This window comes from Pantherophis guttatus, chromosome 3 (assembly GCF_059756535.1).
Source record: "Pantherophis guttatus breed Tessera chromosome 3, ASM5975653v1, whole genome shotgun sequence".
NCBI lineage: Eukaryota > Metazoa > Chordata > Lepidosauria > Squamata > Colubridae > Pantherophis > Pantherophis guttatus.
In genome coordinates this window covers 6,228,403-6,253,732 of record NC_142065.1, presented here as the reverse complement: position 1 = coordinate 6,253,732, position 25,330 = coordinate 6,228,403, and the positions used below count along the sequence as shown (strand labels likewise).

General features: G+C 45.8%; 2 protein-coding genes across 7 annotated transcripts in view; one reads left to right on the top strand and one right to left on the bottom strand.

Annotated features, from left to right (window-relative positions):
• Positions 1 to 6,824: 6,824 nt before the first annotated feature.
• UCKL1 (uridine-cytidine kinase 1 like 1) overlaps positions 6,825 to 25,330 on the top strand; it is a 65,708-nt gene continuing 47,202 nt past the window's right edge. For 2 of the 6 annotated variants that reach the window (XM_060684346.2, XM_087890996.1), the window contains exon 1: positions 6,825 to 6,958. In XM_060684346.2, the coding sequence (XP_060540329.1) occupies positions 6,891 to 6,958 (68 nt within the window). In that variant the 5' untranslated portion in view covers positions 6,825 to 6,890. Of the gene's footprint in view, positions 6,959 to 19,686; positions 20,298 to 25,330 lie in introns of those variants that run through there. The other 4 variants (XM_060684347.2, XM_087890997.1, XM_060684344.2 and 1 more) reach the window with 2 other exon arrangements.
• On the bottom strand, positions 17,428 to 23,839 carry LOC117654858 (uncharacterized). Its single transcript, XM_087890998.1, has 3 exons — positions 23,739 to 23,839; positions 21,996 to 22,309; positions 17,428 to 17,838 (listed from the first exon to the last, which is right to left on the bottom strand). The coding sequence occupies exons 2-3, from the start codon at positions 22,009 to 22,011 to the stop codon at positions 17,489 to 17,491; spliced, it is 366 nt and encodes a 121-aa protein (XP_087747124.1). The 5' UTR covers positions 22,012 to 22,309; positions 23,739 to 23,839; the 3' UTR covers positions 17,428 to 17,488.

Here is a 25,330-nt window from a genome sequence, read left to right as displayed (position 1 = left end):
CACGCAGCCCCCACATGCCCCGTTTTGGCTTCCAGGTTGGTGCAGGAGGTGTATTGGCCTTGGAACGCCTCCTGCATCAACCTGGAAGCCAAAATGGGGTGCGGGAGGGTGCATGCATTGGGTGGGTGCATGCATTGCATTTGGGGGGTTCTGGCATGCGTGCATGCATTTGCATGCGTGCACGCGCTTTGGGCACTTAGCTCCAAAAAGGTTCACCACCACTGATATAGGGCCTCCTGCTTTGAGCAGGGGGCTGGACTAGAAGTCCTCCAAGGTCCTTTCCAACTCCATTCTGATTTTTTAAAAAAAACAATGGCTATTTAGTTTCATGCTTCCCTACCTCTCAGTCCTGCTTTATTTATCACAAATGGACACATGTGTAGTCCTTAACTCCACCATCCGTGGAGCGATAGTTAGACATTACCACTGTCAGATTTCGATGTCGTCTCAAATAAAATAAATTGCATTTCCAAACAAATAGTCTTTGATGAAATCTTTCATTTATTAAGCACGACAATCTGTCCCCGATCGTGGCGTAGCCAACACTGACTTCCTGACCCCAAACCTTCCCTTTCTGTTCCCCAATTCTCTGCGTCTCATTGGCCATCTTCCAAATCACTCTCCCCATATCTACTACTTCAGTTCCCAGGAATGTCCCCCCCCCCATCTCATCTCCTAGGGGATAATATCTTCAGGGAAAATAAGTAGGTGAGAAGTCAAGCGTCCTCTTGCCAGCTGCCCCCTATTCTCCTTCTTATGTCAGCACTAGAGTAAATGCAGGCTGAAGTGCTGACAACAACATCACTGAAAAAAAGTGACTTGCAGCCAGTCCTCACCCTTACGACCATTCACAGCTTCCCCATGGACCTGCGATCAAAATTCAGGCGCTTGGCACCTGGTATGTATTTACAATGACATGAAATTAAATTCAATGGAAAATGAAATTCAGTGGTGAAAAAAGGAAGGTTCTACATTTAGGTACGAAAAGCAAAATGCACAGGTACAGTATATGTGGTACCTTGCTCAATAGTAGTAACTGTGAGAGGGATCTTGGAGTCCTAGTGGACAACCATTTAGATATGAGCCAGCCGTGTGCAGCAGCTGCCAAAAAGGCCAACACAGTTCTAGGCTGCATCAACAGAGGGATAGAATCAAGATCACCTGAAGTGTTAATACCACTTTACAATGCCTTGGTAAGGCCACACTTGGAATACTGCATCCAGTTTTGGTCACCACGATGTAAAAAAGATGTGGAGACTCTGGAAAGAGTGCAGAGAAGAGCAACAAAGAGGATTAGGGGACTGGAGGCTAAAACACATGAAGAACGGTTGCAGGAACTGGGTATGTCTAGTTTAATGACAAGAAGGACTAGTCACTAGGGGGACATGATAGCATCTTCTTCTTTTTTAAAAAAAAATAATTTTTATTGAGTATTTTACATTTTAAAACCAAACACACAATAGCAAAAGAAATCAAGAGACAAAAACAAAAAGCAAAAACACACGTACACCAGACATTAAAATACAATACTAACAAGAGATAATATACAATTTTACAACTTTCTGCATCGACTTTTGTCTTTACTCTTAGCTTTTATCCTCCCGCTCCTTCTCTTTATTTTTAAATATACAAAATTAAAGTTACAACAGCAAGTGATTTATGACCGTTTTTCACACTTAACGACCGTTGCAGCATCCCCATGGTCACGTGATCAAAATTCAACTGATGCTGCCCTATGCTGCCTAGTGAGCAGCATAGGGTAGCACAGGGCCTGCTGGCTGCCAGAAGAAAAAAGCCCAGAATCGAGTGGATGTGACACCACTGAGCTAGGGCTGTAGAAAAATCTTGGTTACGTAGGAAAAACCTGGCTAAAAGAAAAACACACATAAAACCTACGAAAAGTAAGAATATATATATATATATATATATTTGTCTAAATGCTATTGCTTTAAGTCACTTTTTTCAGTGCCATTGTAACTTCGAACAGTCATTAAACAAAATGTTGTAACTCAAGGACTACCTGTATTGTTGAGGCCCCTTGGAGGTTTCCATCCTCCACCATTCAGCCAGAGCTTAGTGACCGTTTGAAGTAACGGCACTGGAAAAAAAATGACTTACGGCCACTTTTCACTGTTTAGTGACCGTTTGAAGTAACGGAAAGAATACAGGTAGTCCTCGACTTACAACCATTCGATTAGTGACCGTTTGAAATAACAGCATTGAAAAAAGTGAGTTAGGGACCACTTTTCACCATTTAGTGACCGTTTGAAGTACCCTTCACTGAACGGGGACTGTTTAGCGACCGTTTGAAGTAACGGCACTGAACAAGAGTGACTTATGACCGTTTTCCCCACTTACGACTGTTGCAGCATTACGACTGTTGGCAACCGACTCATATTTACGATTTAGGAGAATAATCGTCTCTTATTTTCTACACCAGGGGACTCCAAACTTGGCAACTTTTAAGATGTGTGGACTTCAATTCCTATGGCTGGTTGGGGGAATTCTAGGAGTTGAAGTCCACACATCTTAAAAGTTGCCAAGTTGAGAGTCCCTTCTTCTACCCCGAGCCCCACGAAAAAGATCATCAGAACTGCCTTGGGTGAGAAGTGAAGGTTCCCTTATTTTAATAGATCCTGCAACCCCGACCCGCTAAGTTTGAGGGCAGCTGTCTTTAAAAAGTCCCTATTGACCCTCACAATGCTATTAATGGCTCCCTCGGACAGCTGCCCTGGCGTGCCAGGAAGACACGTGCCAACAAGCAGGCAATCTTCTTCAGCTCTGCAGCTTGAGTGAAACACTTGTGGTTCACAGGGGCAGATTTTACCATCTGTTCAGTTTGCTATGCCAGTTGGTGCCGGGGTGCCCAGCTTAGAAACTGGCAGCGGGGCAGTGTGTATGTGTGACTTTCTTGTTTCCTGCAATCAAGACTGGAAAATCTCTTTTCTTTTGCTTTTCTAGGAGTTTTGATTCTCAAGCTTCATTAGCTCAGCTTTGAATCGTGACAGGCTGTAGTCACACAGGTAGAGAGCGGTTAAAGGCACTGGTTTGCCTTTAAAATAAAACAGAAGCTAAGGGGCTTATTAGTGCCTTTATTCCTGTGTATGAAAGTGGAAGGATCCAATACCGCATGGATACAGAGAATCAACAGCATTGTGAGTTCTAGTCCTGTTTTAGGCATGAAAGCCGGCTGGGTGACTTTGGGCCAATCACCAGGAGACAGTGAGTTCTAGTCCTGTGTTAGGCATGAAAGCCGGCTGGGTGACGTCGGGCTAATCACCAGGAGACGGTGAGTTCTAGTCCTGTGTTAGGCACGAAAGCCGGCTGGGTGACAAGGCCAATCACCAGGAGACGGTGAGTTCTAGTCCTGTTTTAGGCACGAAAGACGGCTGGGTGACAAGGCCAATCACCAGGAGACAGTGAGTTCTAGTTTCATCTTAGACATGAAAGCTGGCTGGGAGACTTTGGGTCAATCACCAGGAGACAGTGAATTCTAGTCCCGCCTTAGGCATGAAAGCCAGCTGGGTGACTTTGGGCCAATCACCAGGAGACGGTGAGTTCTAGTCCTGCCTTAGACATGAAAACTGGCTGGGAGACTTTGGGTCAATCACCAGGAGACGGTGAGTTCTAGTTCCACTGTAGGCATGAAAGCCAGCTGAATGATTTTGGGCCAGTCTCTGTGTCTCTCTCTCAAGCTTTCCCCCTCCCCCACCCCCAATGTGGGTCAATCTAGCCAACATCCCTGGAATTTCCTAGTGGTTAGGTTGTTGGTTTGCGCTCCGAGCTTGGCCAATTTGATTGCAAAATTTCATCACCATTCGAGGAGACATCGTCAATGCATTTTTAGTTGTGCTCTTCTATCAGAACACAGGTCTTTAAATACCTTTATATACCTTTTTAAGACCTGTTTTGTGATAGACAACTCAAAATGCTCTGACGATGTCTCCTTGAATGGTGATGAAACATTTGCAAGCTCACAGCTCAAATCAACAGTCTAATTACCAACCCGAGCTACTAATATTCAAACACACTTCAATTTCCTAGTGGTCTCCCATCCAAGGACTAACCAGGCTGGAAACTTGCTGAGCTATTGGAAATCAGCCACTGAAGCTTGATTAAGAGGGAGGTTAGTGGGTGACTTGGCGGAAAGACTAACCAAATGTCAACATGTCCAAATTACAGGAGGTTTATTGATTTCAACTGTTTGCTGTCACGTTGCCAATACAGGGTGCCACAAAACAGAGGGATACAATCAAAGATCAGGTGAAGTGTTAATACCACTTTATAAGGCCTTGGTAAGGCCACACTTGGAATCCTGCATCCAGTTTTGGTCGCCACGATGTAAAAAAGATGTGGAGACTCTAGAAAGGGTGCAGAGAAGAGCAACAAGGATGATTAGGGAACTGGAGGCTAAAACACATGAAGAACAGTTGCAGGAACTGGGTATGTCTAGTTTAATGAAAAGGACTCGGGGAGACATGATAGCAGTCTTCCAATATCTCAGGGGCTGCCACAAAGAAGAGGGAGTCAAGCTATTCTCCAAAGCACGTGAGGGTAGGATGAGAAGCAACAGGTGGAAACTAATCAAGGAAAGAAGCAACTTAGAACTCAGGAGAAATTTTCTGGCAGTGAGAACAATTAACCAGTGGAACAACTTGCCTCCAGAAGTTGTGAATGCTCCAACACTGGAAGTGTTTAAGAAGTTGTTGGATAACCATTTGTCTGAAGTGGTGTAGGGTTTCCTGCCTGGGCAGGGGGTTGGACTAGAAGACCTCCAAGGTCCCTTCCAACTCTGTTATTCTATTCTATTCTAATTGTGGCAAATCCCTATTCCCGCCAACAAGTCCAATGGAAATCCTCGCAAGCAAGGAAGCCAAAACTTTGCAAATTTGCAAGATTTCCATTTTCAGTGGAAGGAAACACACCTGACGTCTCAAAATGCACAAGTGGGCTAAATTGCAAAACCTCGCCCCTTTGGCTGATTTATTCTCTCTTCTTTTGACACTCCGCCATTTTTTCCTTACAGGTAACTCCTCGACTTATGACCACAATGGAGCCCCAAATTTCGGTTTTGGGATTTGAAGAAGATTTGAGTCCCAGAGGCCTGACTATATAGGCAGTCCTTGACTAGTTGAGTCCCAAATTTCTGTTGCTAAGCGAGACAGTTGTTAAGTGAGTTTTGCCCCATTTTACGACCTTTCTTGCCACAGTTGTTAAGTGAATCACTGCAGTTGTTAAGTTAGTAACAGGGTTGTTAAGTGAATCTGGCTTCCCTGTTGACTTTGCTTATCGGAAGGTCGCAAAAGATGATCACTTGACCCCGGGATGCTGCAACCGTCATAAATATGAGACAGTTGCCAAGCGTCTGAATTTTGATCACATGATTATGGGGATGCTGCAAAAGTCATAATTGTGAACAATGGACCTAAATCACTTGTTTCAGTGCCATTGTATCTTTTTTTTTTGAGATTTTATTTTATTTTATAAACAAACAAACATACAATACATAATCAATCGTTCAGCGCTTCATCTGAGTACAGTGCCGTTGTATCTTTGAACGGTCACTAAACGAACTGATGTAAGTCAAGGACTACCCGTCACGAAGGGCTAGTCGAGAACTATCTATTTTTAAGGCGAGGATCAAAAATGGATATTTTAGGGAAAAGTGTTAGACAACAGTAAGATAAACGCTGGGGAAGCTGCGCACCAAATGCCTGGAGTCTTGAACAGTCCCTAAACAAACCGTTGTAAATCAAGGACTCCGTGGTATTTGCTTTTTTTGGGCGTCCCAATCCCGCCAAAGCCAGACACGGTCGTTAAGCGGGAACAACCCGCCTTCCTTTCGCTTTACTTTCCTTGGCTCCGATCCGCCTTTCCCTAGCCGGACTGCAAGACTACAACTCCGTATTTCATCTGAGTACAGTGCCGTTGAATCTTTGAACGGCCACTAAACGAACTGATGTAAGTCGAGGACTACCCGTCTCGAAGGGCTAGTCGAGAATTATCTATATTTAAGACGAGGGTCAAAAATGGATATTTTGGGGGAAAATATTAGACGACGGTAAGATAAACACTGGGGAAGCTGTGCACAAAACGCCTGGAGTCTTGAATGGTCCCTAAACAAACCGTTGTAAATCGAGGACTCCGTGCTATTTGCCTTTTTGGGCCTCCCAATCCCACCAAAGTGAGACATGGTCGTTAAGCGGGAACAGGCCCGCCTTCCTTTCACTTTCCTTTCCTTGGCTCCGACCCGCCCGTCCCTAAACAAACAATTGTAAATCGAGGACTCCGTGCTATTTGCTTTTTTTTGGGCGTCCCAATCCCGCCAAAGCCAGACACGGTCGTTAAGCGGGAACGGGCCCGCCTTCCTTTCACTTTCCTTTCCTTGGCTCTGGTCCGCCCGTCCCTAAACAAACAATTGTAAATCGAGGACTCCGTGCTATTTGCTTTTTTTTGGGCGTCCCAATCCCACCAAAGCCAGACATGGTCGTTAAGCGGGAACGGGCCCGCCTTCCTTTCACTTTCCTTGGCACTGATCCGCCCGTCCCTAAACAAACAGTTGTAAATCGAGGACTCCGTGGTATTTGCTTTTTTGGGCGTCCCAATCCCGCCAAAGCCATACACGGTCGTTAAGCGGGAACAGGCCCGCCTTCCTTTCACTTTCCTTTCCTTGGCTCCGACCCGCCTTTTCCTAACCGCACTGCAAGACTACAACTCCCGTCAGGCCAGAGGCCGCGAAGCTCCCTGGGCCGCGTAGTCCACCGCGTCGGCCAGAAGGGCTTTCCTTTCCGCGGGCGAACTACGCATCCCAGAAAGCCGCGCGGCGGAACGCGGCTCCGCCCCTCCCTCTCGCCTGCCTGGCTCTCAACAGCTGATGATCGGAGGCGACGATGGCTGCAGCTCTGGCCGCCGCCGCCGAGCAAGGAGTCACCGACGGGGCGGGCAGAGGCGACGGCAGGTCAGAGACCCCGAAGGGCTTTGGGGGGCTGCGGCGGAGGGAAATGGGGGGCTTCCCCCTTCGGGGGCTCTGGGTGCGAGATCCTCTCGCTTTACTCCGGGACGGGCGCGGCGCTTTGGGACGCCTGTTGCTCGCATTGCTTCCTCCGGGGTGCAGCGGAGGCGCCTTTTTTTTATATATATATATACTGCAATTTAAATAAATAAAAAAAGAAAAAGGAAGAAAAATCCGGAAAACGCCTTTCCTGGTGGGCTCAAGGCAGATGTGCAGGGTAGACTGCTCCTGGAGGTGGAGGCTCTACCTCGGGGGCGTTAGGGAAAGACAAGAGAAAAGCCGGGTTGGGATGGAAAGCGATGGAGGAGAGGAGAGGAGCAACCTTGAGAAACGAAGCAAGGGAGGAATTTTCCCGAGGGTTGGGAGGAGGAGAACCAGCGGAACGGCTTGCCACCAGAAGTTTGTAAGGGCTTGGGCTCCATCGCTGGGGAGGTTTGCGAGAGGAATTGGACCCCCCCCCCATGTGGTCAAGAAGGTCTGTATGGAGATGCTCAGGCATTCCTGGTCATGGGGATTTTTTTGTCAAGAGGCAACTGTCAAGACTTTCTGGTTTTTTCTTTTGAAGATGTTTCGCTTCTCCTCCAAGAAGCTTCTTCAGCTCTGACTTGGATTGGTGGGGAACGGAAGGATTTCTACTCCTTGCAAACAGCTGGTTATTGGCATCCTTTCTGAGGGTCCTTGAGGCTGCCTGGAGGTTTATCTGTGTCCTCAGGGTCACTAGAGTATGAGTGCCATTTGTCAAAAATGGTATATAGGGTTTCCTGCTTGGGTTGGACTAGAAGGCCTCTAAGGTCCCCCTCTAACTCTGTTTTTTTTTTGTTGTTGTTCTGTTCTGGGCTTTTCTGTTCCTCCTCTCCTTTTTTTGAGCCTTGAGAGTACAGTGGTCTACGCACCCTGTCATTAACACAGCTGCCTGCAATTTACTGCTGGTTCAAATCTCTCCAAGGCTCAAGGTTGACTCAGCCTTCCATCCTTTCTAAGGTGGGTAAATTGAGGACCCAGTTTGTGGGGGCAATAAGCTGACTTTGTATAAATATACAAAAGGATGAAGGCTATTGCTTAGCGTATTGTAAGCCGCCCTGAGTCTCCGGAGAAGGGCGGCATATAAATCAAATTAAAAGAAAAAAAATCCCTCGCCTCCTAGAAGCCTCATTGGCGCGGGGGGGGGGCAGTGAAATTGGGGTTTGGCGCCTGACGCAGCTGGCCTGCCTTTACTTTTAACAGCAAATCGGTGTGAGACAATAGAGGATTAAGATAGTTAATGTGTAGAGTTTGGCATGTTGTCTCTTGGGGGTGTGTGGTTGTCTTGTCAATTCAGGTGTTTTGGGTACAAAAGTCCAGAAGGGGGCTGAGAGGTGTGGAGTTCTTGTTTGTGGAATTATTCCTGTTGTATCCTCATTCATTCAATCAATCATTCAATCATTCAATCAATCATTCAATCAAAGGGCTTGGTGGCTCAGCAGACTGATAGCATTGTGATTAACACCAGCTGTCTGCAATTACTGCAAGTTCCAATCTCACCAGGCTCAAGGTTGACTCAGCCTTCCATCCTTTCTAAGGTAGGTAAATTGAGGACCCAGTTTGTGGGGGCAATAAGCTGACTTTGTATAAATATACAAAAGGATGAAGGCTATTGCTTAACGCATTGTAAGCCGCCCTGAGTCTCCGGAGAAGGGCGGCATATAAATCAAATTTTTAAAAAATTCAATCAATCATTCAATCAATCATGCAATCAATCATTCAATCAATCATTCAATCATTCAATCAATCATTCATTCATTCATTCAATCAATCAATCATTCATTAATTCAATCACTCACTCAATCAATTTCTTTATTAGATTTCTTTATTAGGTTAATTTAAAGGTAGTCCTCAATTTACAACCAACATGTGTTAATGACCGTTTTTTTTTTGTTTTTTTTTTACTTTGATTTATATGCCGCCCTTCTCCAGAGATTCAGGGCGGCTTACAATGCGTTAAGCAATAGCCTTCATCCTTTTGTATATTTATACAAAGTCAGTTTATTGCCCCCACAAACTGGGTCCTTATTTAACCTACCTTAGAAAGGATGGACGGCTGAGTCAACCTTGAGCCTGGTAAGATTCGAACCTGCAGAAATTGCAGGCAGCTGTGTTAATAACAGGGTGCATTAAACCACTGTGCTACCAAGGCACTGAAAAAGTGACATGACCAGTTTTCACTCAATCGGTGCAGCTCATTCATTCATTCAATTTCTTTATTAGATTTAGTTATTCGATTAGCTTACGGGTAATCCTTGATTTACAACCATTCGTTTAGTGAACATTCAAAGTTACAACGGCACTGAAAAAAGCAAATCTGCCGTGATTCACTTAACAAGGGTGGCAAAAAAAAAAGGTCGTAAAATGGGGCATAACTCAGTTAACAACTGCCTTCCTTAGCAATGTAAATTTTGGGCTCCGTTGTGGTCATACCTTGAGGACTACCTGTATATTTATTTTGTTTGTTTCGGGAAAAGAAAAAAGAGGTGTGAAGTTGTGGTTTTGAGTCAAACTCTTCCAACCACAACAGAAGCGTGGATTTGCGGGCACCTGCTCCAAATGTTTATATGACTCACTGAGTATTCAATTAATTCTTTTTTTTTTTAAGTTTACACAATACAAGAGATCCATCAACTACCAAGCAGTGTTTGTGCGACGTGCAAAATCAAAATGAAAAGTTATTGAGCTTTGTCCATTGTTCATTTGAGTTACTAATTTGGAGCCAGTTTGCTTTAGTGGTTAAGGTACCAGGCTAGAAATTAGGAGACAGTGAGTTCTAGTCCCGCATTAGGCACGAAAGCCAACTGGGTGACTTTGGGCCAATCAACAGGAGATGGTGAATTCTAGTCTTGTCTTAGGTAGGAACATCAGCAAGGTGACTTTGGGCCAATCACCAGGAGACAGTGAGTTCTAGTCCCGCATTAGGCACGAAAGCCAACTGGGTGACTTTGGGCCAATCACCAGGAGACAGTGAGTTCTAGTCCCGCATTAGGCACGAAAGCCAACTGGGTGACTTTGGGCCAATCAACAGGAGATGGTGAATTCTAGTCTTGTCTTAGGCAGGAACATCAGCAAGGAGACTTTGGGCCAATCACCAGGAGACAGTGAGTTCTAGTCCCGCATTAGGCACGAAAGCCAACTGGGTGACTTTGGGCCAATCAACAGGAGATGGTGAATTCTAGTCTTGTCTTAGGTAGGAACATCAGCAAGGTGACTTTGGGCCAATCACCAGGAGACAGTGAGTTCTAGTCCCGCATTAGGCACGAAAGCCAACTGGGTGACTTTGGGCCAATCACCAGGAGACAGTGAGTTCTAGTCCCGCATTAGGCACGAAAGCCAACTGGGTGACTTTGGGCCAATCAACAGGAGATGGTGAATTCTAGTCTTGTCTTAGGCAGGAACATCAGCAAGGAGACTTTGGGCCAATCACCAGGAGACAGTGAGTTCTAGTCCTGCCTTTGGCATGAAAGCTGGCTGGTGACTTTGCGTCAAACACCAGGAGGCAGTGAATTCTAGTCCCGCCTTAGGCTTAAAAGCTGACTGGGTGACTTTGTACCAATCACCAGGAGACAGTGAATTCTAGTCCTGCCTTTGGCATGAAAGCCAGCTGGTGACTTTGCGTCAAACACCAGGAGGCTGTGAATTCTAGTCCTGCCTTAGGTTTAAAAGCTGACTGGGTGACTTTGTACTAATCACCAGGAGGCAGTGAATTCTAGTCCTGCCTTTGGCATGAAAGCTGGCTGGTGACTTTGCGCCAATCACCAGGAGACAGTGAATTCTAGTCCTACCTTAGCCATGAAAGCCGGCTGAATGACTTTGGGCCAATCACCAAGAGATGATTCTGCCTTGGGCTCGAAAATCAGCTGGATGACTTTGGGCTAATCACCAGGAGACAGTGAGTTCTAGTCTTGCCTTAGGCTTGAAATGTTGGGTTCAGTTATGGCCGTAAGTCGAGAACTACCCATATATATTCAATGATGTTATTCATTTGCCTTTCGCCCTCGTCAAGTTTTTGTGGAATTTCCAGATTCTGCAAAATACAGTTTGAAACCCCGGTTTACGCCTTCCCTACCATGCCTAGCCACGCTGCATTAGCTTAATACAAGCCGTGGCCTGCCTCTCTTAATGGAACAAAGTGCATTTCTTTTCCACAATTACAGAAAAACAAAGCAAGTAGAACAGACGTGTTTGCACTCTTGGGAACAGGCAGATATAATTTTTTTTCCTGAAGTGTTAAATTTCGGTCCGTGCTGTATATAGTTTCCAACCAGAAATAAATTTTGCCTTCTTGGCTATCTCTTGATTATAGCTTGTCCTACGACCATAACTGAGCCCAAATTGATGTTGCTAAGCAAGACGTTTGTTAAGCGGGTTTGGCCCCATTTAATATATCCTTTTAATTGTTTTTAATGTTTGTATTGTATGTTTTTAGCTGGCTGTACACCACCCTGAGTCCCTCGGAAGAAGGTGCGGTATATAAATTCAAAATAAAATAAAATAAAATAAATAAATAAATTTTGCGACTGTTCTTGCCATAGTTGTTAAGTGAATACTTCAGTTGTTGTTAATAATTGATTATTAGTTTTATTTTATTTATTTATTCATTTTATTAATCATATTTCTATGCCGCCCACTCTCCGAGGACTCTGGGTGGCTTACAACAATCGACAGTATACTAAATAGCATCCTGCCCCCAACAATCTGGGTCCTTATTTTACCCACCTCGGAAGGATGGAAGGCTGAGTCAACCTTGAGCTGGTGAGATTTGATCTGCTGATCTGCTGAACTAGCAGTCAGCTGAAGTAGCTGCAGTACAGCACTCTAACCTCTGCGCCACCTTGGCTCTCTTTATAACTGGTTATTAGTTTTAATAACTAATAATAACTTAATAACTTTGAATGGTCACTAAGTGAACTGTTATAAGCCGAGGACTACCTGTATTGTCCAAGAAAGCAAGGAGGGTCCCTTCTGAATCGCCTCCTGCTCCCCTTGTGCATCTCTGGGCTATGCATCCTCTTCCCCGATCATTCTCTTGACAGCCTCTCTTTGCCCCTCTAGGCCAGTGACGGCTAACCTTTTTGCCGTCGTGTGCCAAAAGCGTGGGGAAGCTTGGGGGGGTCACACCCACGCATGCCCACACCCATAATTCAGTGCGCCCCACTCCCCACACACAGGCACGCGTGACACCCCTGCGCTCCTCCCACTTTTGGCACGTGATGGCACAGTGGGCCCAGTAGGCCCGTTTTTCGCCCTCCCCAGGCACCAGAGGCTTACTTGGAGCCTGGGGAGGGCAAAAACAGCCTTCCCCATCCCCCCGGAGGCCCTCTGGAGGCCGGAAATGGCCCGTTTGCCGACTTCCAGTGGGACTGGAAGGCCCATTCTTCACTCTCCCCAGCCTGCAGAGCCTTTCTAGGAGCCTGGTGAGGGCAAAAACCGCCCTTCCCCACCTCCCTTGAGGCCTCCGGAGGCCGAAAATAGCCTTCCAGTGGGCCCAGAATGCCTGAAAATCAGCTGACTGGCACGTGCCAGAGCTGAGCCAGGGCAATGCTCGCGTGCCCACCAATATGGCTCTCTGTGGCACGCGTGCCATAGGTTTGCCATCACGGCTCTAGGCCACCGGTGTCAAACTCAAGGCCTGTGGGCAGCATCAGGCCTGTGGGGTATTTAGATGTCATCCGCAGGGCCTGCCTGAAAAGAGCAAAGGACCAACTCGCGGGGCCTCTGCGTGGTCCCCCCGGGCAGAGGACTGCAGGGGGCCGTCCAGACCGAAAATGGGGCACAGGAAGGGCTGCAGGCCCCCCCCCACAGGCTCCGTTTTGGCTGGCAGAGGGCTAGCAAAACAGACGAAAAACCAAACCAAAGGAGAAATGTTTCCCCTTTTGCATTTGAGCATCCAAGAAGGGACGGGAAAGGAGAAAGGGGAAGAGGAAAGACAAAGAAGGGAAGATGGGAAGAGAGCAAGGAAGGAAAAAGAAGGAAAGAGGAGAAGGAAGAAGAAAGAATGAATGGGGAGGGAAGGAAAAGGGAGGGAGGGAGGAAAGGAAGGAAGGAAGGAAGAGAAGAAAGGAAAGGAAAGAAAAGGAAAAGAAAGAAAAGAATAGGAAAAGAAAGAAGGAAAGGAAAGGAAAGAAGGAAAGGAAAGGATAGGAAAGGAAAGAAGGAAAAGAAAGGAAAGGAAAGAAGGAAAGGAAAGGAAAGTTGAAAAGGAAAGGAAAGGAAAGAAGGAAAGGAAAGGAAAGGAAAGGAAAGAAGGAAAATTGAAAGGAAAGGAAAGGAAAGTTGAAAAGGAAAGGAAAAGAAAGGAAAGAAGGAAAGGAAAGGAAAGGAAAGGAAAGGAAAGGAAAGAAGGAAAGGAAAGGAAAGGAAAGGAAAGGAAAGGAAAGGAAAGGAAAGGAAAGGAAAGAAGGAAAATTGAAAGGAAAGGAAAGGAAAGTTGAAAAGGAAAGGAAAAGAAAGGAAAGAAGGAAAGGAAAGGAAAGGAAAGGAAAGGAAAGGAAAGGAAAGGAAAGGAAAGGAAAGGAAAGGAGGAAAGTTGAAAAGGAAAGGATAGGAAAGGAAAGGAAAGAAGGAAAGGAAAGGAAAGGAAAGGAAAGAAGGAAAATTGAAAGGAAAGGAAAGGAAAGTTGAAAAGGAAAGGAAAAGAAAGGAAAGAAGGAAAGGAAAGGAAAGGAAAGGAAAGGAAAGGAAAGGAAAGAAGGAAAGTTGAAAAGGAAAGGATAGGAAAGGAAAGGAAAGAAGGAAAGGAAAGGAAAGGAAAGGAAAGGAAAGGAAAGGAAAGGAGGAAAGATTATAATGAGAGGGAGGGAGGCTCTCAGGGAAGTCCTGCCTTAGCACTTGGCCACCACAGGTGCCCCTGACACGAGTACGGTGTCATGCCCACCATGCCCACGCCCCTGACCATGCCCCCCGGCCAGGGGTGAAATGTAAAATGTGTTACTACGGGTTCTGTGGGCGTGGCTTGGTGGGGGGTAGTAATGTGACTGGGTGGGCGTGGCCAATTTTTTTTTTTAAACTTTTCAAAGCATTTTTTCTACAACCTCTTCCAATGAAAAAACACTCTTAAAAGTAAAAAAAAAAATAAGCCTCTGCTGATCAGGCAACTCATCTGGGATCGTCAGAGACTTTTCAAAGCATTTTTTTTTACCACCTCTTCGGCCAAGAGGTTGCAGAAAAAAATGCTTTGAAAAGCCTCTGACGATCCCAGCTGAGCCGCACAATCATCAGAGGCTTATTTTTTTTTTACTTTTAAGAGTGTTTTTTCATTGGAAGAGGTTGTAGAAAAAATGCTTTGAAAAGTTAAAAAAAAAAAGCCTCTGATGATTGTGCAGCTCAGCTGGGCATGGTGGGGGGGGGGGGCACAGGGATTTTTGCTACCGGTTCTCCGAACCACCCGCCGCCATCACTACCGGATCGGGCGATCCGGTCTGAACTGGGAGCATTTCACCGCTGCCCCTGGCCCTCCAAGGTCAAACAAAACCCTGATGCGGCCCACAGTGAAATCGAGTTTGACACCCCTGTTGTAGGCCTTTCTCACATATCATTCAGGAACTCCTCGACTTACAACCACAATTGAGCCCACCATTTCTGTTGCTAAGCGAGACATTTGTTAAGGGAATTTTGCCCCATTTTACGACCTTTCTTGCCACGGTTGTTAAGCGAATCACTGCCGTTCCTAAATTAGCAACACGGTCATTAAGTAGAATCCGGCTTCCCCTCCCCCCGTCGTCAGAAGGTCACAAAAGGGGATCACGTGACCCCGGGACTTTGTGACCGTCATAAAGAGCCTTGATAGTACAGGGGTTTAGTGCACCCTGTTATTAACACAGCTGCCTGCAATTTCTGCTGGTTCGAATCTCTCCAAGGCTCAAGGTTGACTCAGCCTTCCATCCTTTCTAAGGTAGGTGAAATGAGGACCCAGTTTGTGGGGGCAATAAGCTGACTTTGTATAAAATATACAAAAGTATGAAGGCTATTGCTTAACGCACTGTAAGCCGCCCTGAGTCTCCGGAGAAGGGCGGCATATAAATCAAATTAAAAAAAATAAAATAAAAATAGGAGCCAGTGCTATTCTAACTTCGAACGGTCACTAAAGGAACTGTTGTAAGTCGAGGACTACCTCTATAGTAGACCACTGGCTCTTCTGCTATACCGTATCAGGGGCTGCCCGTATCTGCCACTAGGGGGCAGTTTAATCCTTCCACTGATTAGAAAGCAAAGGTGAATCGTAAATGAAATATAGATTTTTTTTGCCACTTGTCCCAAACCCAGAACCTCAAAAAAGATTTTCATCAACCTCTCTTCCCTTCGGTTGTGTTGCCATGTCGTTGCTTTCGCACACAGGCCACACATCTTCAAGTTGCCAAGATTGGGGGAGAAAAACTGGCATAGATCATTATTATTATTATTATTATTATTATTATTATTATTATTATTATTATTATTATTATTATTATTTATTGAATTTCTATACCGCCCTTCTCCCGAAGGACTCAGGGCGGTGAACAGAATAAGATTTCATATACATATAATATTTTTTTAATATATATATAAACAGTAAATAATAATTTGAGTCAACTTGGTGTATCTGCTAAGACCTTGGCATAGAATTTAGATGTTTATGCTAGCCCTGCTTGGTGAAACAGAAAGGTCTTCAGGGCATGTCGGAAAGTGCGAAGATCTGGGATTATTCGTATTCCAGGGGGTATTTTGTTCCAAAGAGTAGGTGCCCCCACAGAGAAGGCTCTCTCCCTTGGAACTACTAGACGACATTGTTTTAATGATGGTACTATGAGTAGGCCTACTCTGTGAGAGCGTATTGGTTGGTGGGAGGTTATCGGTTGCAGCAAGTGGTCTCGTATTATACTCGTAAGTATAATCCTGTGCTTGTTTCCTCCCCCAAAATACCAGGGAAGGGAGGGGGAGTCATTTAGCAATTGTAAAGATAAGTGCCATTCTTCCTTCCCCACTTCTTCAGTACAAGACAGTCCCCGATTTGCGACCACAATTTGAAGCCACACATTTCTGTTGTTAAGTGAGACATTGGTTGAGTTTTGCGGCCCATTTTATACTTATACTTTACTTTATTGTCATTGCACCTCCTACAACGACGTTAAATGCCATCTTCAGTGTACATTATAACTATAAAAATAAAACAAAAACACGCATCCGTCGCATTCTATGCAATTGAATTGAAAAACCCCTGATACTGCATTAATATTTCGCTGTACCCGGGGTCTGCAACCTTAAACTCTCCAAGAGCCATTTGGACCCATTTCCCACAGAAAAGAAAACACCGGGAGCCACAAAACCTCGGTGGGCGTGGCCAACTCGACATCACTCACTTTCACCAGTCACATGACAGCCCCCCTAGCCACGCCTACCCAGCCGGTCATTAGGGCAGAGAACTGGTTGCTAAAAAACAATGGGAACCACAAAACCCTTTTGACATCTCTCTCTCTCCCCTTCCCCCTACCCCCTCCCTTCCTCTCTATCTCTCTCTCTCCCCCTCTCTCTGTATCTCTCTTTCTCTGCCCTGGCCGCTGCTCCATCCCCTGCCGTCACCCTTACCTTCTCAGGCCAGGTGAGGAGTGACTGGGAGGGGAGGGCGAGGGGTGGGGCCAGCCAGCGGTGAGATCATCCAACAGGGAGCCACAGCAGAGGGCCCAAAGAGCCACATGCGGCTCCGGAGCCACAGGTTGCAGACACCCACACTGTACAGTAGAATTCAATATAGTTACTGCTCTGGGATAGAAGCTGTTTTTCAGCCTATTTGTCCTTGTGTTTATTGTCCTGTACCGTCTGCCAGATGGTAATAGTTCAAAAAAAAAAAGAGGCTGCCCAGGATGAGATGGATCCTTAAGAATGTTTTGAACTTTCTTAAGGAAGCGGGAACTATAAAGCTCTTCCAAAGAGGGGAGGGGGCAACCAATGATCCTCTGGGGGGCAATGATGTTAACCAGCGGTGGGATTCAGATATTGTTATGGCCTCAAAAACGTGGCTGAATATCACCTTGTTAACCCTCTGGAGCATTGTCCTATCTGCCACTGTGCCATTGGCAAACCATACACAGGTATGTATGTATGTGTATGTTACGGCTTTTCTTATCACAGTTGTTAAGTTGAATCACTGCATGCGTTAAGTTAGTAACCTGGTGTCCTGCCCCAGCTACGGACCCCAAAGAACGCAGCACACACGAAGTCTGTACAGACCTTAGTTTCCTAAATTAAATCAGTCTTTTTCAAACAAAGGCTGTTAATTAACTTTCTTAACAACCTACAAGAATCCAAAGAATAAATAATCGTAACCTTACTACGGTTGGCAGAAAGCCCAGAAGCAATTTGCAGAGAACTAAGATCAAGACACGAAGGAGAGTGAACGAAGTTGTTCCCTGCAAATTGCCTCAGTCGTCATCCTTCCTTAAATAGGGTAAGGGAGTGGCCAATTAGCCCCAAGCCTTACTCTTGAGGAGACCTCCTCCTGAGGAACCACTCCTGCCTTTTGGCAGCTCTGCACGCCCGTGCATCAAGAAAAAGCTCCTCCTCTTCTTCCTTTTCACCCATGGAAGCTTCTGGAGGTTCTGAAGGCCCTGGCTGAATCCCCGCCTCTGGCACCACATCTTCTCCAGCCTCCTCATTGTCTGACTCGAGTGCCAGCTGCACAGGCTGCTGGCGCAGCACCACACCAGCCTCCTCGCTGTCGGAATCAGCTACTAGCTGCACAGGCCGCTGACGGGCCACAACAGTAACATGCACGACAATTGTCAATAAGCAGGACAAAAAAGGCAGGATAGCGGAGGTGTCGGCACCTGGAGAGAGCAGAAGAGAAGAGAAGGAACTGGCGAAAAATCGCAAAATGCGAAGACCTGGAACCAACTGTAGAAAAAGAAAGCAAAGATGGCACCGTCATAAATATGGACCGGTGGCCGAGTGGATGAATCGTGTGACCGTGGGGCAGCTGAAACGGCCACAAGTGTGAAAAATGGCCGCAAGCCGCTTTTTCCAGTGCCGTTGTAACTTCGAACGGTCACTAAACGAACGGTAATGAAAACCCTTTTGGTATACCGTATCAAGGAGTGCCCGTATTTGCCACTAGGGGGCAGTTTGAGCCTTCCACGGATTAAAATGAAATATAGACCTTTTTGGCCACTTACTCCTGCAATCCCAAAAGATTCTGGAGCACCCCTGGAACACTATCGGCATTGAGAAAATCGCCATCGGATCACCAAAATCACCCTAAGGCTACTTCTGCTGATTGCCGGCTGCCTGCAGTTTGGCAGTTCGAGTCTCACCAGGCTCAAGGTTGACTCAGCCTTCCATCCTTCTGAGGTCAGTAAAATGAGGAGCCAGATTGCTGGGGGCAAGAGGCTGACTGTGTAAAGCGCACTGAAAAGCGGTATATAAGTCTAAGTGCTATTGCTATTGTTCCCTCTTTCTCTCTTTCTCTCTCTCTCTCTCTCTCTCTCTCTCTCTCTCTCTCTCTCTCTCTCTCTCTCTCTCTCTCATTTATGGTGTCTGTCTGTCTGTCTGCCTGCCTGCCTGCCTGCCTACCTACCTACCTACCTACCTACCTACCTATCTGCCTGCCTGCCTGTCTATCTGCATATCTATCTATCTATCTATCTATCTATCCATCCATCCATCCGTCTATCTATCTATCTATCTATCTATCTATCTATCTATCTATCTATCTATCTATCTATCTATCTATCTATCTATCTATCTATCTAATCCATCCATCCATCCATCCATCCATCCATCCATCCATCCATCCATCCATCCATCCCTCTATCATATCTATCTATCTATCTATCTATCTATCTATCTATCTATCTATCTATCTATCTATCTATCCCTCCCTCCCTCCCTCCCTCCCTCCCTCCCTCTCTCTATCATCTCTGTCTATCCTATCTATCTATCTATTTATCTATCTATCTATCTATCCATCTATCCATCCATCCATCCATCCATCCATCTGCCTATCTGTCTGTCTGTCTGTCTTTCTGCCTGCCTGCCTATCTACCTACCTACCTGCCTGCTTGCCTGCCTACCTGCCTATCTGCATATTATCTATTTATCTATCTATCTATCTATCTATCTATCTATCTATCTATCTATCTATCTATCCCTCCCTCCCTCCCTCCCTCCCTCTCTCTATCATCTCTGTCTATCCTATCTATCTATCTATCTATCTATCTATCTATCTATCTATCTATCTATCTATCTATCTATCTATCTGTCTGCAGTATTGCAGGATGACTCTGCCCACTGCCAGGAGTTTGATCCTGACTCAGCCTATTGTCCTCCCGAGGTGGATAAAATGAGGACCCAGATTGTTGGGGGCAAATAGGCTGACTCTGTAAACCGCTTAGAGAGGGCTGCAAAACACTGTGAAGCATTATATAAGTCTAAGTGCTGTCAGCTACCGCTATCAATTGCCACTTGACTTGGAACAGATTACCTCCCGCCACGATATCTTTTAACACCACCCCAGCCTCCGCGTCTGCCTGTCCCAGGGAAGGACTCCAGAGGTGCACAAAAATGGCCAAATCCAGCCTGAACACCTGGCTGGCTGGGCGACGCAACGGGCTGTCCCCATCCTATCTTCTTGCAGATGGTGCTCCCTTCTGCCAAGAGGCTTGCAAACAGCCGCTCCTCGGAGAAACGATGCCGCCCGAGAACTGCGGGATCTGTTTGCAATGCCAACCACCCTCTTCCCTCCCCGTTTCCTTCCCCTCCGGCCTTCAGATCGGGTCTACATGCCCGAAGCAACTACGCCTATCCTTGGTGATGTTTTTTTATTTATTTTTTTGTGCCTCTGCTGCACCATAAGGGACTTGAAGCCGAGCTGCCTTTCTCTGTGCAAAGTCTGTGCTATTAATATATCAGGTAATGAATCTAATCTCTAGGTTAAAGCTATCCTCTTAGGCACGCTGGTTGATCCAGTTCTTTGGTCGCTGCTCCGTTGGCTCCTTTTTTCCCTCCGTCCTCGGTGTGACAACATCGGGTCTCTTGGTTGGGCCCTAAATTTGCACCCCACGAGAAAAGGATGGCGGTCTAAAAACCCCCGAATGCTTCTAGGTTAGGATGAGACCTCAAGGTGGCGGGGTTAAGACCACAACCTGAATCGACCCCAAAGAAGTTTTTTCTCTGCCAAACACCCCCGTCCCTTCCCACCTCTCTGGGATTTAACCGAGATGAACCAATCGCCGGCGTATTCAGGGGTTAGGATTTCCGGCTTTAGGGCTTTGGGAGCTGACGGTGGCGGGTGAGTATCGTGCATCCGAAGCGTTGCTGAACCTCAATATGTTTTTTTTCTCTCTCTCTCTAAACTTGTTTTTCCTGGTTTTCTCTAAAGGAAATGCATGCGTTTTGGGGGTGTGTTTTTTTTTTTAACAGAAAATCTTAAAAGTGGAGTAGGAGATTTCCGCCACCTTCCCCAAAAGGAAATATAGGTTGTGGTGTTTAGCTTAAATCTGGGGTTACATCAGACCAGGGGTCTTGAATCTTTTTTGGGGGGATCTACTTACGGCACAATGTTGAATGGAGTTGTAGTTTTGGGGTGCACCAGAAAGTTAATACTCGTAGATTTTAAAGATGTAAGAAAGGGGCTGGCGGCAAGTTATAATAATATTTCTTTCTGTCTTCTGCGTTTATTTATTTTATTTATTCAATTTATTTTAATAAAAAATAAATTTGCATTGCATTGCATTGGACATAGGGATTATAAATAGTCTTCGAGTTACGACCACAATTGAGCCCCGAATTTCTGTTACTCAGTGAGACAGTGAATGAGTAACTTTTGCCCACTTTTCTGACCTTTAGCCACTGTTGTTAAGCGAATCGCTGTAGTTGTTAAGTGAATCATGCGGTCATTAAATGAATCTCGCTTCTCCCTTTGACTTTCTTGTCGGATGTCAGTTGCCAAGTGCCCGAATGTTGATCACAGTACCACAGGGATGCTGTGATGGTCATAAGTGCGAGGACTGCTCAAAAGTCACTTTTTTTTTAGTGCCATTATAACTTCGAACAGTCGCTAAATGAATGGTTGTGAGTAGAGGAATACGGGTAGTCCTCAACTTACAACATTTCGTTTAGTGACCGTTCAAAGTTGCAACGGCACTGAAAAAAGAGACTTATGATTGTTTTCCACCTTTACGACCGTTGCAAACCCCGCCCCTGTGGTCACATGATCAAAATTCAGACCCTGGGCAGCTGACTCATATTTATGACGGTTGCTGCGTCCCCGGGGGTCTGACGAGCAAAGTCAATGGGGCAGCCAGATTCACTTAACAACCCTGTCACTAACTTAATAACTGCAGAGTTATTCATTTAACAGCTGTGGCCAGAAATGAGGCCAAATTCACTTAATTCTCACTCAGTCCTTGTAAGTCAAGGACTGCCTGTACCTGCAGAGGGGTGTTTTCGGCCAAATGAGAAGACTCTTGCAGTTTTTATTAAAGCTTGTCTTGTCTCAGGAATTCTGGGAGTTGAAGTCCACAGGTTGTAAAAGGGCCACAGTTGCCCACTCCTGATTTAGGGACCTCACACTGAAGAACTGTTGGCTGTGAATTGCGGTAGGGCAAGGTGTTGTGGATTTGTCAGCTATTTTGGATGTCAAGAGGCAACTGGATTTTCTGGTTTTTCTTTGAAGACATTTCGCTTCTCATCCAAGAAGCTTCTTCAGCTCATCTGAAGGGATGATATTCCGAGCTGAAGAAGCTTCTTGGATGAGAAGCAAAAGGTCTTCAAAGAAAAACCAAGAGAGTCGAGTTGCCTCCTGAAAAAGCATCTTTGGGGACAACCATGACCTTGGATGACTGAGAATCTCTACAGACAAATGACCAGCTGTCTGTAAGGAACATAAATCCTTCCATTCCCCACCAACCAGTCAGAGCTGAAGAAGCTTCTTGGAGGAGAAGCGAAACATCCTCAAAGAAAAACAAAGCAAGTCTTGAAAAATTACCTTTGAGGACAATCATGACCTGGATGACGGAGAATCTCCATAGACTATTTTGGATGTCTTTTTGCTGAAGTGGTCCTTCGCTTCTCTTCTGCAACCTTACCCTGTGAACAGAAACTTGGCATCCGAATCTCTAAGCCAACTCAAGGCTGCTGTAAACAAATATATCTTTAAGATACTCGCTGACATGCCGGACGTTTGCTTGCTACTCTTCTCCAAGCTGGTGCCCTTCAGCTGAGCTTGCAGATTTCCCAGGAATTTCACAAAATTCAGGATTTTGCTAGGCACGGAGTCCCAACCGAACTGGGCGAAAAAGGCTGAGGAAAGAAAATCTTTTATACATACATAGCATGTGCCTGATTAAAATAAAAGTTGCCCGTTATATGCAATTTTGCATCTTTTAGGAGTTTATTCCTCTTTGTGTGTATACACGCACACATCTTCTTCAATTTGGCCGTTGCACACTTGTATCAGGCCCGTATTTGACCTAATGGGGAGTGTGATCGCATAGAAACCAGGAGACGGTGAGTTCTAGTCCCGCTTTAGGCATGAAAGGTGGCTGGTGATTTTGACCAATCACCAGGAGACGGGGAATTTTAGACCCGCCTTTGGCGTGAAAGATGGCTAGGTGACTTTGGGCCAATCACCAGGTGACTGAGTTTAAGTCCTGCCTTAGGCATGCAAGCCAGCTGGGTGACTTGGGGCCAGTCACCAGATGACAGAGAGTTCTAGTCCACTTTAGAGACATGTAAACTGCCTATGTGACTTTGGGTGAATCACCAGGAGAAAGTGAGTTCTAGTCCTGCCTTAGGCATGAAAGCCATTGGTTTGAACACCAGGAGATGGTGAATTTTAGACCCACCTTTGGCGACAAAGTTGGCTAGGTGACTTTGGGCCAATCACCAGGAGACGGTGAGTTCTAGTCCACCTTAGACATGAGAGCTGCCTGGGTGACTTTGGGCCAATCACCAGGAGAAAGTGAGTTCTAGTCCTGCCTTAGGCACGAAAGCTATATGGGGGACTTCGGGTCGATCACCAGGAGATGGTGAGTTCTACTCCTGCCTTAGGCATGAAAGCTATATGGAAGACTTTGGATCGATCACCAGGAGATAGTGAGTTCTAGTCCTGCCTGAGGCGCGAAAGCCAGCTGGATAACTTTGGGCCAGTTCCCCTCTCTCCGTCCAACCCACCTCCCAGAATTATTATTGTGGGAAAAAGAGGAGGAAGAAGTATTAGGTATATTTGCCGCCTTGAGTTACTTAAAGGTAAAGGTTCCCCTCGCACATATGTGCTAGTCATTCCTGACTCTAGGGGGCGGTGCTCATCTCCGTTTCAAAGCCAAAGAGGCAGCGTTGTCCGAAGACGTCTCCATGGTCATGTGGCCGGCATGACTAAACGTCAAAGGCGCACAAAACGCTGTTCCCTGCCCACCAAAGATTGTCCCTATTTTTCTACTTGCATTTTTTTACGTGCTTTCGAACTGCTAGGTTGGCAGAAGCCGGGACAAGTCACGGGAGCTCACCCCATTACGCGGCACTAGGGATTCGAACGGCTGAACTGCCGACCTTTTGATTGACAAGCTCAGCGTCTTAGCCACTGAACCACCGCATCCCTAGCTACTTACGAAGTAGTAAAAGCGAGCTTTAAAAAAATCAAATAAAATAATAAATTGCGCACAAATGGAAAAATCAGAGCTATTTTTTTTAAAAAAAAAAACCAGGCACAACAACAGCGTGCATAAATTACCTGTAGATATTGGTCTAGGCCAGAAATCTCAAAGTCCCCTTTGCAAATTCACTTGCGTTGAAAATCTAAGCGAGCATCTGGTGCATAAATAAGTCACAAATGTTCCGGGCACCGATTTGTTCGTGGCATCATTTGCTCTTCTTTGACGTCACTCTGGGAATAACAGCCGGTTTGTTTACTGGTGGTGGAACAATTTAAAGCATTTGGGGGTTTGTCTTTCGCTCTCCAATTCTCGCTGGGGGACTTTGCTGGTTGCTAAATACTTTGCAGATGAAAAATAAAAATAATCATTGGATCGTTTTTCCCCCCCAGAAGGGATTCTGATTTGTGTTGGGAACGGCGAGGTTTTCCCAATTATTTTTCCCCAAGTTGTCCCCTTTGTGTTTGGTTTGCTGAAATTTAGAAATTTCAAAACATAGCTGTTTTTTTTTTTTTTTGGTTGCCTATTTCTCCTAGCGCGCTTTTGACAATTACATTTGTGATTGCGATTTGGCCTAATATTTTGGAAATATTTTCCTTCAAAGAATATAGCGAAATAGAGTTGGAAGGGACCTTGGAGGTCTTCTAGTCCAACCCCCTGCTTAGGCAGGAAACCCTACACCATTTCAGACAAATGATTATCCAACAACTTCTTAAAAACTTCCAGTGTTGGAGCATCCACAACTTCTGGAGGCAAGTTGTTTCACTGAATAATTGTTCTCACTCTCAGGAAATTTCTCCTTAGTTCCAGGTTGCTTCTCTCCTTGATTAGCCTCCATTCATTGCTTCTTGTCCTGCCTTCAGGTGCTTTGGAGAATAGGTTGACCCCCTCTTCTTTGTGGCAGCCCCTCAAATATTGGAACGCTACTATCATGGCCCTCCTAGTCCTTCTTTTTATTAAACTGTTGTTGTTGTTAGTTGTGAAGTCATGTCTGATCCATCGCAACCCCATGGACAATGTTCCTCTAGGCCTTCCTGTCCTCTACCATCCTCTGGAATCCATTTAAGGTCACGCCGACTGCTCCAGTGACTCCATCCAGCCACCTCGTTCTCTGCCGTCCCCTTCTTCTTTGGCCCTCCATCGTTCCCAGCATTAGGCTCTTCTCCAGGGAGTCCTTCCTTCTCATTAGGTGGCCAAAGTTCTTGAGTTTCCTCTTCAGGATCTGGCCTTTTAAAGAGCAGTCAGGGTTGATCTCTTCTAGGACTGACCGGTTTGATCGCCTTCCAGTCCAAGGGACTCGCAGGAGTCTTCTCCAGCACCACAGTTCAAAGGCCTCAATTCTTTGGCGCTCAGCCTTTCTTATGGTCCAACTTTCACAGCCAGACATTGCAACTGGGAAAACCATCGCCTTGACTATACGCACTTTTGTTGGCAGGGCGATGTCTCTGCTTTTTAGTATGCTGTCTAGGTTTGCCATAGCTTTCCTCCCCAGGAGCAAGCGTCTTTTAATTTCTTGGCTGCAGCCCCCATCTGCGGTGATCTTGGAGCCCAGGAAAATAAAATCTGTCACTACCTCCATTTCTTTCCCATCTATTTGCCAGGAATTGAAAGGGCCGGATGCCATGATCTTAGTTTTCTTTATTTATTTTCTTTATGTAATTTATTTATGTTC